This window comes from Cynocephalus volans, chromosome 14 (genome assembly GCF_027409185.1).
Source record: "Cynocephalus volans isolate mCynVol1 chromosome 14, mCynVol1.pri, whole genome shotgun sequence".
NCBI classification, from domain to species: Eukaryota; Metazoa; Chordata; class Mammalia; order Dermoptera; family Cynocephalidae; genus Cynocephalus; species Cynocephalus volans.
In genome coordinates, this window is record NC_084473.1 from 30,524,925 (window position 1) to 30,538,179 (window position 13,255).

Below are 13,255 nucleotides of genomic sequence, written 5' to 3' on the forward strand. Positions count from 1 at the left end.
CTAACCAACGGTGCTAACTGGCCAGCTCCTGAGGCAAATTTTGATTATCACTTTTTTAATAATTGGTCACCATTCTAGTGAGGCTTCCAATCATTAGGACTTAGGGCTGGCTTGAACTGGATTGGAGATTCCATGCTTCCATTTGTTTATGCTTCCATTTGTTTCCTCTGAACATTCCCTTATGTATTAAACTGTATTAATGCATTGTATTTAAAACACATGAAACAAGACTTTGTAATACAGGTAAAAGAAAAAGCAAAAGCAACCCAATCAGAAGAATAAATTATAGGTTAATAGCAAAAAGCATTTTCAAAACAAAATTTAAAAATCCAGTGACTTTATTCAAGTCTCTATGTCTAATTACAAAACAGTATACCTCCAACTAAAAGGTCTAATTAACAAAAGTCCTAGGTCTGTGGTTTTGTTCCTAGTTTGTTGAATGTTTTGTCTACTAGGGGTGTTTGATCTGTCAAATGCTTTTTCTGCATCTATTAAGACAATTGTGGTTTTTGCCTTTTAATAATATGGTGAATTACATTGTTTGATTTTCATGTGTTGAATCAACCTTGTATTCCTACAATAATTGCTACTCATTCATGGTGAATAATCCTTTTTATATGTCGATAGTTTGCTTTACTATTGAGTTTTTTTGCATCTATTTTCATATGGATATTGATCTGTAATTTTCTTGTGATGTCTTTGTTTAGTTTTGGTATCAGTAATTCTGACTTCATAGAACCAGATGGGAAGTGTTCCTTCCTCCTCCTCTTTTTGTTTTTGGAAGAGTTTGTGAAGTACTGGTGCTAATTCTTTTTAAATGTTTGGTATACCATAGAACAGGTAGAAGGAACAAAAACAATATAGAAACGCCAAAACTGTGCAGATATTCTCCATCATAATTTTTTTTTTCTTAAAGATGACCAGTAAAGGGATCTTAACCCTTGGCTTGGTGTTGTCAGCACCACGCTCAGCCAGTGAGCGAACCGGCCATCCCTATATGGGATCTGAACCCATGGCCTTGGTGTTATCAGCACCACACTCTCCCGAGTGAGCCACAGGCCGGCCCTCTCCATCATAATTTAAATCTTAAGAGATACCCCTGGTTCATCTCTCTTCACCACTGCACAGAATTCTTGGTGCTTTCACATTTCAAGATCCTTACCTCTCACTTCCTTACTTCTTCACCACGAATAATCTAAATTAGCCACTCAGTTACTCTTTATACTATTACCCTATTTTCTACATCTACTTATGAATATGTTTTGAAAATTTCTTTCTCCTACTTGTTTTCTGTCTCCTCTTACTAGAATGTAATTTTCATGAAACCAATATCTGACGTAGACATGTGCTCCATATTTAAACTTTATAAAATGGATAATTTTATATTTAATTTTTATTTTCCAAGTTTTTATTATTAACATTACTTTTATAATAAAATTAATTTTATAGAGAATCTAGTGTTTTAGGAAGTAGATTGTAGTACTTTGTAATTAGTTGGCCCGAGTTCAAATTCAGCTACTTCCACAAACTAGATGTATGACTCTAGGCAAGTTTCTTAATCCTTTTTTTTCCTTTAAATTTTAGACCTTTTAATGTCCACATAAAATTGACATTTGATCGAGTAAATGTTGACATGGTATTCAGCCTATGAAATAACAAGAAAAAAAGACTTTAAATTGTCTTTGTATCTGCACATTTGTATCTGCACATCCCAGATTATTTTAAAATATACATTTAGGACTGGCCGGTTAGCTTAGTTGGTTAGTGTGCTGTTGATAACACCAAGGTCAGGGGTCTGGGTCTCCATACCGGCCAGCCACCAAATGAATGAATGAATGAAAATAAATAAATAAATATTTAATAGCATTTTCCCTAGTCAAAAATAAGCGTATTAGTTCAATGTTAGCTTTACTCAAGCTAACCTTTACAGTCTGAGAGCATCAAGAAGTGCTATAAAGGGGAAGTTCTTGTTTTTGTTTTTATTCTCCCATACACTCTTTTTCTTTTGTAGGTTATCACATATTTTACTACTAGCATTGCCCCCTCACAAATACATTCTTAAGAGTGTGAAATATGGGGAGATACTCGGAAAGAAACTGTGGAGAAACAAATGAAACTAGCCTCCACTGTTTCTGAGAAGTCAATGGTCATCCCAATCATTTCCATATATGCAATATATACCCTTTTTTCCAGATGCTTTCCAGAAGTGTCTTTGTCATATTCGTTATCGTCGGATTCGTAAGTTTGACAATGATATGTCGAGGTGTGTGTGGGGGTGGGTGGTGCGTTTATTCTATTTGGGTTATAGTTTACTAAGCTTGAATCTGTAAATTTGTCTTTTACCAAATTTGGAGGGTTTTCATTTATTATTTTTTCAAACACCCTCTTCTTAATCATTGTTTCCTCACTTGTAAAACTGGATGACTATCTACTTCATACGGTTAAATCATACAACATTGATGAAAGCGCTTCGGCACCCAAACTTTTTTATTACAACTAGACCCTCATAGCTTCCTCCCTTTGTCCTCAGCGCTTCAAGTTTCGACCAACGCTTTGAAGGAACCACTCTAGCTGCCACCTCCGCCTCTACGGAACGCAGGGGCAGCTGGGAAGTGGGGCGGGACCCGGAGGCCAGGAAAGTCACTTCCGCCCTCTAGACCTCAGCAGCCAATCAGCCACTGCTGCCCCACCTCTTCCGGTCTAGGATAAACGAGCCCGACAGCGTCTTCCGGCGGGAGCTGTGTTGCTCCTTACCATGGTGAGTCGGCCGTTGTGGGGTAGGGGTTTCTACTGTAGGTGACTCCTTTTATCTTTTCTCGTGCCGAAGGGGCCTTAAAATACCTCTGCCTCCCAGAGGAGGGGTCTTCAGAGTTGCGGTTGGTTACCCCAGGAGAACCGGCTGTCATCCGAAAGGCTCCCCCCAGGTCTCTGATTGCCCTCGGCCCCTCACCCGTACCTTTGACGCTCGGGATTCCGGCCCAAGCTCCTGTCGAGTTTATGACTTCTCCCTGCCGAGATTTTCTTGATGTAAAAATAAAATTGCTTGCTGGTATCAGCGACTTACACCACAATAGTGATGCGTGGAGCAGTAGCGATAACGGCAGTGGAAATAAAGAAGCTTATGAGTAGGGTTTATTTTATTTTATTTTGTCAATATACAGTGTGGTTGATTATTGTGGATGAGTAGAGTTTTAAGGTGTGTGTTCCACCCTGCAGCTTGGCTTTATTGATTGGAAGATAGCCTGATACGGCAGCAGCTTCCTTAAGGTCAAGGTGTTGGTAGGGCATTTTATTGCTTACTTCTGCGTTTGTAGAAAGTAATGAAAGATCCCAGTATACGTTATGGTTGTTGGGATGTGGTGTTTTCTCTACAGTTTGTTAACGGAGTTAGCCATTTTATGCTTTGATAAATCAAATATATAGCTCTCTAAGTTTTATCTGAAGATAAGCAGTTGGTTATGATTTCAAATGTCAGAGTGGTGTGTGCCTTTTGAAAATGTTATCAGAAAAATTAATGGAGTACTTATTGCTGGCTTACATGTGAGAAAGGGACTACATCAACTGTGCCTGAGCTGTTGTCACTCTAAGTGTTTTCCTTAAGTGGATGTGGTTGAAAAAATGTATTCACACACCCAGCTCTAACCAACTGAACTAACAGGCCAGCCCTGTAATCCTTTTGTACACAGAAAATGGGTAAAAGTTTACCTTTTTTTGGCTAATGACCAAATAGCATCCAACTAAGATCTTAACAACATTCACCTTTCTGTAGTCAGAGTTACAGGTCTAAAATTTGACCATGTCACTCCATTGCTTAAAATTACTCAATTTTTCTTTTTTTTTTTTTTAGCCCTCAAGATAAAGTCCTGTTCAGCATGGCATACAAAATCATCCATAGTCAACTTCTTACCTTTACAGCTTCTTTTTTTACACACACACGTATGCCCATATTCTAGCCACAGTGAGCAGTCTCTGAATTGTTCTCCTTTCCCTACCCCCTATCCTTGTCAGTATAATCCTTACATTCTTTAATTCCTTTTCATGAGCCTTTTCTCCATGTCCCAATATGTAAGCAACAATTTTATCATATAAAGAAAGCTTCACAAATGCATAAATATCATAAAAACCTAACTTGCCTAAGAGACTCATGAAGGAATAAGAAACTTAAAATTCAGAGATTTTTCAGGTTAGAAACCTTCATTAACTCACAGCCCTAATTTAACAAGATTAAATTTGGATACCTTGTGCTTTTTACCAGTAACATCTGTAGCCCTTACCAAACTATGTTCAAATTGTGTATTTATTTGCCTTTCTCACTTCCTAAACTGTAAGCTCATTGAGAGCAGGACCTATATGTTTCACTTTGGTATTCCCAGAGCCTTGTACAGCAGGCCTGGCCCAGAGGAAGTTTTCGATAAATATACGTTTTATAAAACACTGAATAAACTAATGGCACTAAATTTTTATGTTTGAAACATTACTATTAGTAATATAGAGAAATAGAAGCATTTAAGGCTTATTTTAATGGTTATTAGGAAAAAGACTTTATGAGTCACTCATGTATTAAGAACATGCTGTGTGCAGACACAGTGCTTTCTTAGGAAATGTAAAGAAAATATTGCCCTTATCATTAGTGAAGTTACTAAAAAATTAATTTACAATGGAAGATAATAAGATGAAGGCTCCTGTGGTTACGAAATAAGTGGCATAAAAACCACTATAGTTTGGGATGGTCTAGGAAGACTTCACGTAGGAAGTAAAACAAAACAGTAGTTTGCGCCTTACTTTGAAACTTTTTTTTTTTTTTTTTTGGCAGCTAGACAGTATGGGGATAAAAACTCTTGATGTAATATTCATATCTCTCATTTAGATGAGAAGACAGAGGTCAAGTGTTCATCTCTCCTAGCCCTGTGTGGGGTTTTTTTGTTTGTTTTTGATGACTGGCCGGTAAGGGTATCCAAACCCTTGACCTTGGTGTTTTCAGCAACAGCTCTCACCAAGTGAGCTATCCAGCCAGCCCATCTGCTATCCCTGTAGAGCTTGGGTTAGTCAACTTTGGCCTTTTCACTCAAGAGTGGTATAATCATGAGACAAGGGCTAGCTGAAGTTGAGGATTTCTTTTTCTTTTTTTTTTTTAAAGATGACCAGTAAGGGGATCTTAACCCTTGGCTTGGTGTTGTCAGCACCACGCTCAGCCAGTGAGCAAACTGGCCATCCCTATATGGGATCCGAACCGATGGCCTTGGTGTTATCAGCACCGCACTCTCCCGAGTGAGCCACGGGCCAGTCCGAAGTTATCTGAAGTAAGAGATAAGACTGTAAAGAAACAGGCTAAATCGTTGAAATGTTAGGATTTCAGGTTGTAAAATTTGGGGTTTATTCTTTTTTTTTTTTTTTTTTTTTGTCTTTTTCATGACCAGCACTCAGCCAGTGAGTGTACCGGCCAGTCCTATATAGGATCCGAACCCGCGGCGGGAGTGTCGCTGCGCTCCCAGCGCCGCACTCTCCCGAGGGCGCCACGGGCTCGGCCCCTGGGGTTTATTCTGATAGCAATAGAAAGCCAATACAATTTTGGAAAGAATGTTAGGATTTTTGTTTTGTTTTCAATATCAGGATGGCATCAAAAGTGGCCCTCTACCTTTTAGAAACCTTGTTTACTCTTAACCTGAAACAAAGTAACTTAAGTAAAATGAGCTGAGGTTGAATGAAAAATATCCAAGGATAACAGTATTTAAGCAGAATTTTTAATCGTTAGACCAAAATATCTCACATAGTTTTTTAAGAAAATAATATATTTATTAACATTAACATTTATTAACATCTCAAATGACAATAGTATATTGTTCCTTTTAAACTATTAGCTTAGCACAACCTTACGGTCACACACACACTGGTGTTTATTTGGATATCAAAATTAGTAACTCTTTTCTCATGTTTTACTTTTACTGTTTACATTTTTCTTTTTTGGCAGCTGGCCAGTATGGGGATCCGAGCCCCTTAACCCTGGTGTTATCAGCACCACCCTCTACTGAGTGAGCTAACCAGCCAGCCCCTAAAAAAAAACAATTTTTTTTTAAAGGCAATTCACTGTACACATTTTATTTACAGTTTTGTACACTGTCTTAATATGAATGGGACTGCTTTTCTACTTGAGCCATTTTTAACCAAGGCAAAATAACTTAAGTAATACAAAGTTAAAGTACAGCATTAAGATACAAAAACAGTCATACTAATTCTATTTAGGAATGTCATTATGATGTTACATTTTTATAATCGACAGTAATGTTTAGGAAATCACACAAACATAGATCACTAATTTGAATGAAATGCATAAATTTGTAACAAAGCTTTGTAGTTATAAAAACCAAAAAAACTAACAAAGAATGCACAAAATTAATGTTTATTCCACCTTTGTGTCATATTCCTGGATCCTTCACCAATGTTACATGAGGAAAAAACCAAAGTCAAAACAAATGAAAAACTGAAATCAGAATCACTAATGTGATCAAGCAGGGAAACAAATAAAATCTAGTAGCCATCACCAAGAGTACAGCAAAGACAATGCAGGAAAAAGAAACAGGAAATTTCTAGAAAATTACATGCATCATATTCTTTCAAACTAGCAAAATATGCTCCTGCATGCAATGGAACATAAACAATTTTTTCCTATAAGGTATAGAAATGCAAGTTATTTTTTTAATATTGTGAATGAGTAAAACATGTTTGTAATGGTAATTCTACTAAACTATTACAGAGTGGACCAGGAACACATTTACGGATTCTGGAGATATGTGTACTGTAATTCCTTGATTGGGATAGTGGATACTCTAGCCAAAATTTAAAAAAATATGTGAACACAGAAGTTGAAGACAAAGGTGAATCAGACTTCTCTTATATCTTAGTAATATTTAGATGGAAATCAAATTTAAATGCAGTCTACTCTGCTTTTGAAGAGGCTTTGGTTCAGCTTCCAAATCTTGATTGCTTGACTTAGTCTCCTATGAGAATACTCAGAAGGTGCCTTCTTAAAACAACAAACCTATTTTTAGTGGTAGAGCTGCTCTCAGTAGCTGTATGTTCATGAGACTGATAACCAGTCACTATCTTTGGAGGAAGTCTCAAACTTTCCTCGTATACCCTCCCTATATGTGTAATACACATTCAGTAGTCACCTTTAGCTCTAACATTAACAGCTCTGCGTACATCATCACTGTAATCATCAAAAGATTCCCCAATAAGGCACAGCAGTGTCTCTAGCCAAAAGTGATCAAAGTCACTTTGTCTCTGCTGTTTGTTCAGTGTAATTAGCCATTGTCCTCCCTGTTTGTTCTCCTCATCTTCCCCCAAATGCTCAATACCATCCTTAAAAAGTGAGTAGTCACAGCCCGGTGTTGCTTTGCCCCCCACGGATTTGTCACCCTACTTCCCCTGGGTGATGGAGATACAAAGGATTACTCAAAGCCCATCTCTTCTGAACAGTGAGAGACCCCGAAGTGGTTAATCTCCCGCCGGAACCCTCAAGCGAGAGGCATTCCTTCCTTGGGAAATTAACCCTGAATTGGGGTTCTCTTTCTGCATTTATTTTCCAGACCAGGAAGTTACAAGAAGAGAATGTAGGTGGGGTTATAACTTTCAGTGAAACAAGCCAGATGACATTCCAGTAAGGCAATTAAGTGGTCCTATCAACAAAAGCTTGATCTTAGCAAACATTCCTTCTTACAGCAGTTTCTCAGTATCTTTACATCTCAATCAGTAACTAGTCTGTCCTTGAGCCAGCAACCTTGCTGTGCCACAAATATTTATCTTACACCAGAGACTTTATAGCCTGAGGAAAATTTCCAGTCCTCCACAGGGTCAGTATTTGAAACTGCAAGGCTTTGAAAAACCAGGCCCTGTGAAGTACATTTGCTTTAAGAATCCTCTATAGCCAGGCATTAAATTACTAGACAACTGGATATGGTTGTACAGAACCCAAAAGTCTTCAACAGTATCAAACTTAGAGATCAACCAAAGGTTTACTTGCCAAATTTTGCTTTCATCATTTAAAAAAAACCTGAGCACCCATCTGTTCTGTAGAGGACATTTAATATAGTGTTTTGGGTTAGCAACCTCCTGATTAGATCTGTTTTCTCCTCTTCTGTAGGCAGGGGATTAGGACTATGTTTGGTTTGCAGTTCCATGGTCACCATCTTAGATCCATCTTCCCTAAAATATTTTTTACTTTATTATTACTTTTTTATTGCAAAAGTTTTCATGCATACACAAAAGTAGAGAAACTATAATATAGTTAGCCCCTGTGTACCCATAACCTGGCATCTACAGTTATCACCATTCTGCTATGGTTTTTCTTATGCCAGATTTCTAGTACTTGGCCCTTCTGCCTTTCCTGAGTCTCAGCATAATGCAACTAATGACATGTCTAAGCTTTGAAGAAATGAGATATACCTTATAACTACTCAAATTTTTCCCTAGATGATAACTATGTAGGAAAATCATGCCTCTGCTTAAATTGGATCCAAAAGTTTTTTACATTTATAATTTGTTAATACCCTAGTTTCACTGCTTTCTGGGGCTTCAGTGTTTGAGTCAAATTGGCAAGCTTTAGCAAGGTAGACATGTAGTATGTTATAGTGATTGTGGCCTTTACCATCTACAAAAGTATTTTGTTAAAATTAAAATGCAAATATTTAACTATATGGCACTTAGTGATCAAATTATTATGTATTACCCATTGAAAACTGTGAAGAATTTTTTTCCCCCTAGAAATAATTACTTGCCTTTGGAATAACAAAATTTCTTTCTAAAAGTAGCTATAGAATTTTCTTTTGGAAACTTATGCCAGAAAAATTAATAGGGCCATACCATATTTTCAGCATATTAAAGGTTAAGAATTTTTGAATGAACACTTAAAGTATCCTTTTTAGCCTTCTTCAAAGACATAATTTTTTTCCTCATTATCTGTACCACATACGAAAGTGGTTATGCTGGTTTTCACCAAATTTGGAATGGTCTGATTTTAAATATAGGCTACATAGCAAACAGGATATTCACTCTGTGACAAGGGACTGAGGATGTGCTGGGAAGCCACCTAATAAAGACAGGTCTCTAAAGCAGCTGAAGCTGAGGTTCAACAAGAGATTGGTGTGACTATGTATAGGGAGAAGCATACCATTTTTAGTTTTAAAATATCAACAGAAAACGTGACTTCAAATTAACAGCACAGAGTCTCAAAAACAAATATTGGGCCGACCAGTTAGCTCAGCTAGTTGGAGCGCAGCCTTGTAACACCTAGGTCAGGGGTTCAGCCATCAAAAAAAAAGAAAAAAACTGAAGTGAAACAGAGAAGAAACACTGAATAAAAATGAATAGACCAACAAGGTAAGGTCAAGGGTTACCAGCCTGCTGCCAAAAAAACCAACTATTGTAATAGACAGGTATTGATTTGGCCAGCTTTATAAATATAACTTTTTAAATTGGGTCATTTGTCTTTTGTTGTTTTTTTTTTAATTTGTGGAAGCTATTTGTGTATAGAGGAAATTGGAAATTGATCTGTTGTCTGTCATGAATTACAAATATTTCACAGTTTAACCTTTTTCTCTGTGTTTTTTGTTTGTTTTTCCCTTTAGGGTATTGTATTCCTACATGAAAGTATGTAGTAAAATTGATCAGTGTTTTTCCTTTACAGCTTGTTGGTTTTATGTTCTATTAAGAAAGGCTTCTCCAAGATTATAAAATTGTACATCTATACTTTCTTCAAGTACTCTGTAGTTTTATATATTAATTTTTTAAATAATAAGAGAAAAGATACATTACCTTTATCAAAGTAACCATTTATGGTATAGCTCATATTTTCTCCCACTGGTATTTGGTACTTTCTTTATCATAAGTTAATTTCTCATATGTTTGAACTCTTCTTTCTGCTAAGGCTTTCCTATATAGTTTTCTAAACTTGGGTGATAAATCCCCTCTGGTCACTACTTTGTCTTCTCTCTCATTGGTAACCCTATTGCTAGACCCTTTGCTAGCTCCATGCTGTGTACTAGCAGGGGCCATGGAGACTAGCTAGGAAGTCAGTTACCTTGATTCAGTGCCTAAGACAGAAGCACAGGGTTTTACTATAATAATAGGTCCTAGAACTTTCATATATATAGCTTTGATTAGATAAATTGTAATGTTTTCTTTCTAGTAGAGCTATTTGGCAAACTATTTCCTTTTGTGGCTCAAATTGCCTTATCCATTTAAAAAGAAAGAGTGTGGTCTGAAGCTAAAATGCCTGGATTTGAATTCCTGCTCAGTCATTTATTAGCTTTGTGACTTTGAGCAACTTACTAAAAATTGTTTCCACTTCATAGGATTATTGTGAATATTAAATCGATAGATAACATGTAAAGTGTCTTGAATAAGTGTTTGGCAAATATGTATTGACTACGAAATAAATATTAGTTGTTACTACTGTATCACATCATGGGAACAATGAAGATTAAATACTTAACTGCTGATTTGTATTTTTTTGTTTGTTTTAAGGGGACAATTCATCTCTTTCGGAAACCACAAAGATCTTTTTTTGGCAAGTTATTGCAGGAATTTAGAATTGTAGCATCTGACCGAAGGGTAAGTTATTCCTTAAGCCCAATTTTAATTATTGCACGAACAACATTGTAACGTTGAAAAATGGTAATTTCTAAGGCAAATAAAAATCACTCTCTATCTCAACACAGTTTTTATTTTCCATGTAAGATAAATATTTTTTTAAATGTAAAATTAAGTTGTTTGGTGTTCAGTTGTTTTGCTTTGGTAGGAGGAAGCAGGGCTTTAGTTGACATTTTTATTCTAATTCTAAAGTGTTTTAAAGAAAAATCATTTTGTGTTGCTTTTTTATTCATTTTTTAAAAAATTAAATGGATGTAGTCTAAAGTAATGTTTTCTCATTTTTAATGTAAAGCAAGGAAAATATCTCATGCTTTGAGACTGTGAGTAAAGAGATGTAGTTGCTGTCCTTTTTGGCCACCAGTGCAGTCCTTCTAGTTGTGCTGTTTTCATTCTTTTCATTATTGTCTAAATTATAAGCTCTCTTGGCAGTGCTCTCATAGCAGTGACTGTGTCTATTTTGGTCACCTCTTTATAGAAGTACAAAATTACACAATAAGCACCCAATAAATATTTGATGAGTTTTAAGTAAAGCTAGCTTTGATGGAACATAATAATAAGCAGTATCAATCATATATCTCCTGTTCCTGAAACCTTAGAATATAGTCAGAACTCAATAAGTCTAGTATTTGGAAATATTGTCATGCCCTGAATGTTAAACTTAAAGAGCCAAGGGTAGAGAATTCTTCTGTTTCTTAAATATCTAGTCCATTTAGCATGATCTCTTGCAAACACATAGATATAGCTCTGTATTGTTGATGGAAAGCAGCTATGTTATAGCAGTAAAGAGGAAATTCTTTGACAATGCACTTTATTGAAGCACAGTATACCACAGAACAGGTAGAGGGAACAAAACCAATATAGGAACACCAAAACTGCAGATATTCTCCATCATAATTTAAATTTTAAGAGATATCCCTGGCTCATCTCTCTCTAACACTGCTCATAATTCTTGGTGATTTCACATTTCAAGATCCTCACCTCTCAGTTCCTCACTTTTTCACCACAAATAATCTGTCCTTCATCCCTCCCAGACGTCTACTCTTATGGTCATACTGTAAACCTTATCAATTATAATAACTATATCCTCCTGTTGTCTCAATTTCAAGCTTTTACATTCCAGTTACCAGCTCCTGTCTTTCCAGTTCACTCCTCCTATTACCCCAACACCAGTCATTCTTCACTTTTACTATGACCTTCAATCCATTGACTCTGCCATATTTTCACTATTTTTCACCTCCCTTATCTGCATTTGCTTTCTTATTCATCTTAGATTCTATAGTCCATCATTATCCTTCCCTCCCCTCCCCTCCCCTCCCCTCCCCTCCCCTTTCCTTCCTATCCCTTCCTTGCCTCCCCTTCCCCCCTCCCCTAACTGGTATAATTCTTTTCTTTAATATGCCCTCAACTCCTTTGTGTCCCCCTTCCCTCTATCATACTTCCCCGGAAAATCCTTAATCTTCATTAAGTTCACTTTCTTTTTACCTTGTACCTGCACCAAAGCAACGGAATGTAACCTGAGAGAAAAAAACCATGCTGACTTGTCTCACTTTGAGTTCATGATCGAATAGTCCATTAGTGCTGCACATACTGTATTTCCTTAGTTCATTCAGTTTCCCACTTTCCTAGATGACTATTTCATACCATTTTCTTTCATTTCTGTTCTCAAACTTCCAAAACCTTCTTCATCCTTACTCTAACCTGTCAATCTTGCATCCTGTTTCAGTAAAGGAAAAGAAGTAATCAGAAGAAAACCTCCACATCCTGTCATTCACACATCAACCAACTCTGTCTTCCCTCCTATTTCTATGAATGAACAGTTTGTTCAGCTATATGAGGCCAGTCCTTCAAAGATGATGTTCCTATAATTTTTCCTTCTGTTTCTTGCAGCATTGTTTCCTCTTGCATCATTCTCTTCTTGCATCATAATTATATGCCATATGCTCCACTCTTTGAAATAAGCTTCATTTCTCAGCTTCCTTTTACAGCAAAACTACTTAAAAGAACTGTCTGTGCTCTCTGTGTTTACCTTCTCTTTTCCCTGTCTGTATTAAACACATACTGGTCTGGCTCTAGTCCCCACTAAGGCCACCATTAACCTTTTTATTGCCAAAATCGATGGTCATCCTCATGTCCTATCTTATTTGACCTTCAACAATATTTGACAAAAATTGGGCACTTCCTCCTTAAAATGCTTTATTCATTTGGACTCTGAAACAGTGCTGCTAGTTTTCCTTCTGCTTACTTGGCCTTGATTTTTTTAGTCTACATTGCCACTTTTTTCTCATCTTTCTGACCTCTAATTTTGGAGTGTCCCTGGGCTTAGAGGTCTAACCTCTCCTTTTTAAGTTAATTTACATCTAGGGATACCATCTGGTTCCATGACTTTCACTACCATCTGTATGCTGATGACCCATATTTATATCTCAAGCCCTGACCTCTCCCCTACCTCCAGATTCCTATACAATTGACCCTTGAACAATGTAAGGGTTAGGGGCTCAGACCCTCCTCGAAGTGGAAAATTCTTGTATAACTTTCCCCATATTGTTACTTAAGCAGTTAAGTACTTAAGTAGTTGGCCCTCTAGAGCTCACCTATATATACCAAAAGT

General features: G+C 36.8%; 1 protein-coding gene and 1 pseudogene across 1 annotated transcript in view; one reads left to right on the top strand and one right to left on the bottom strand.

Annotated features, from left to right (window-relative positions):
- Positions 1-2,708: 2,708 nt before the first annotated feature.
- Positions 2,709-13,255, top strand: part of SLC30A6 (solute carrier family 30 member 6) — a 44,340-nt gene continuing 33,793 nt past the window's right edge. The window contains exons 1-2 of the mRNA XM_063078432.1: positions 2,709-2,758; positions 10,522-10,608. Coding sequence (XP_062934502.1) covers positions 2,756-2,758; positions 10,522-10,608 — 90 coding nt within the window. The 5' untranslated portion in view covers positions 2,709-2,755. The remainder of the gene's footprint in view (positions 2,759-10,521; positions 10,609-13,255) is intronic.
- LOC134363200 (eukaryotic translation initiation factor 4E-like) lies at positions 6,988-8,186 on the bottom strand (annotated as a pseudogene).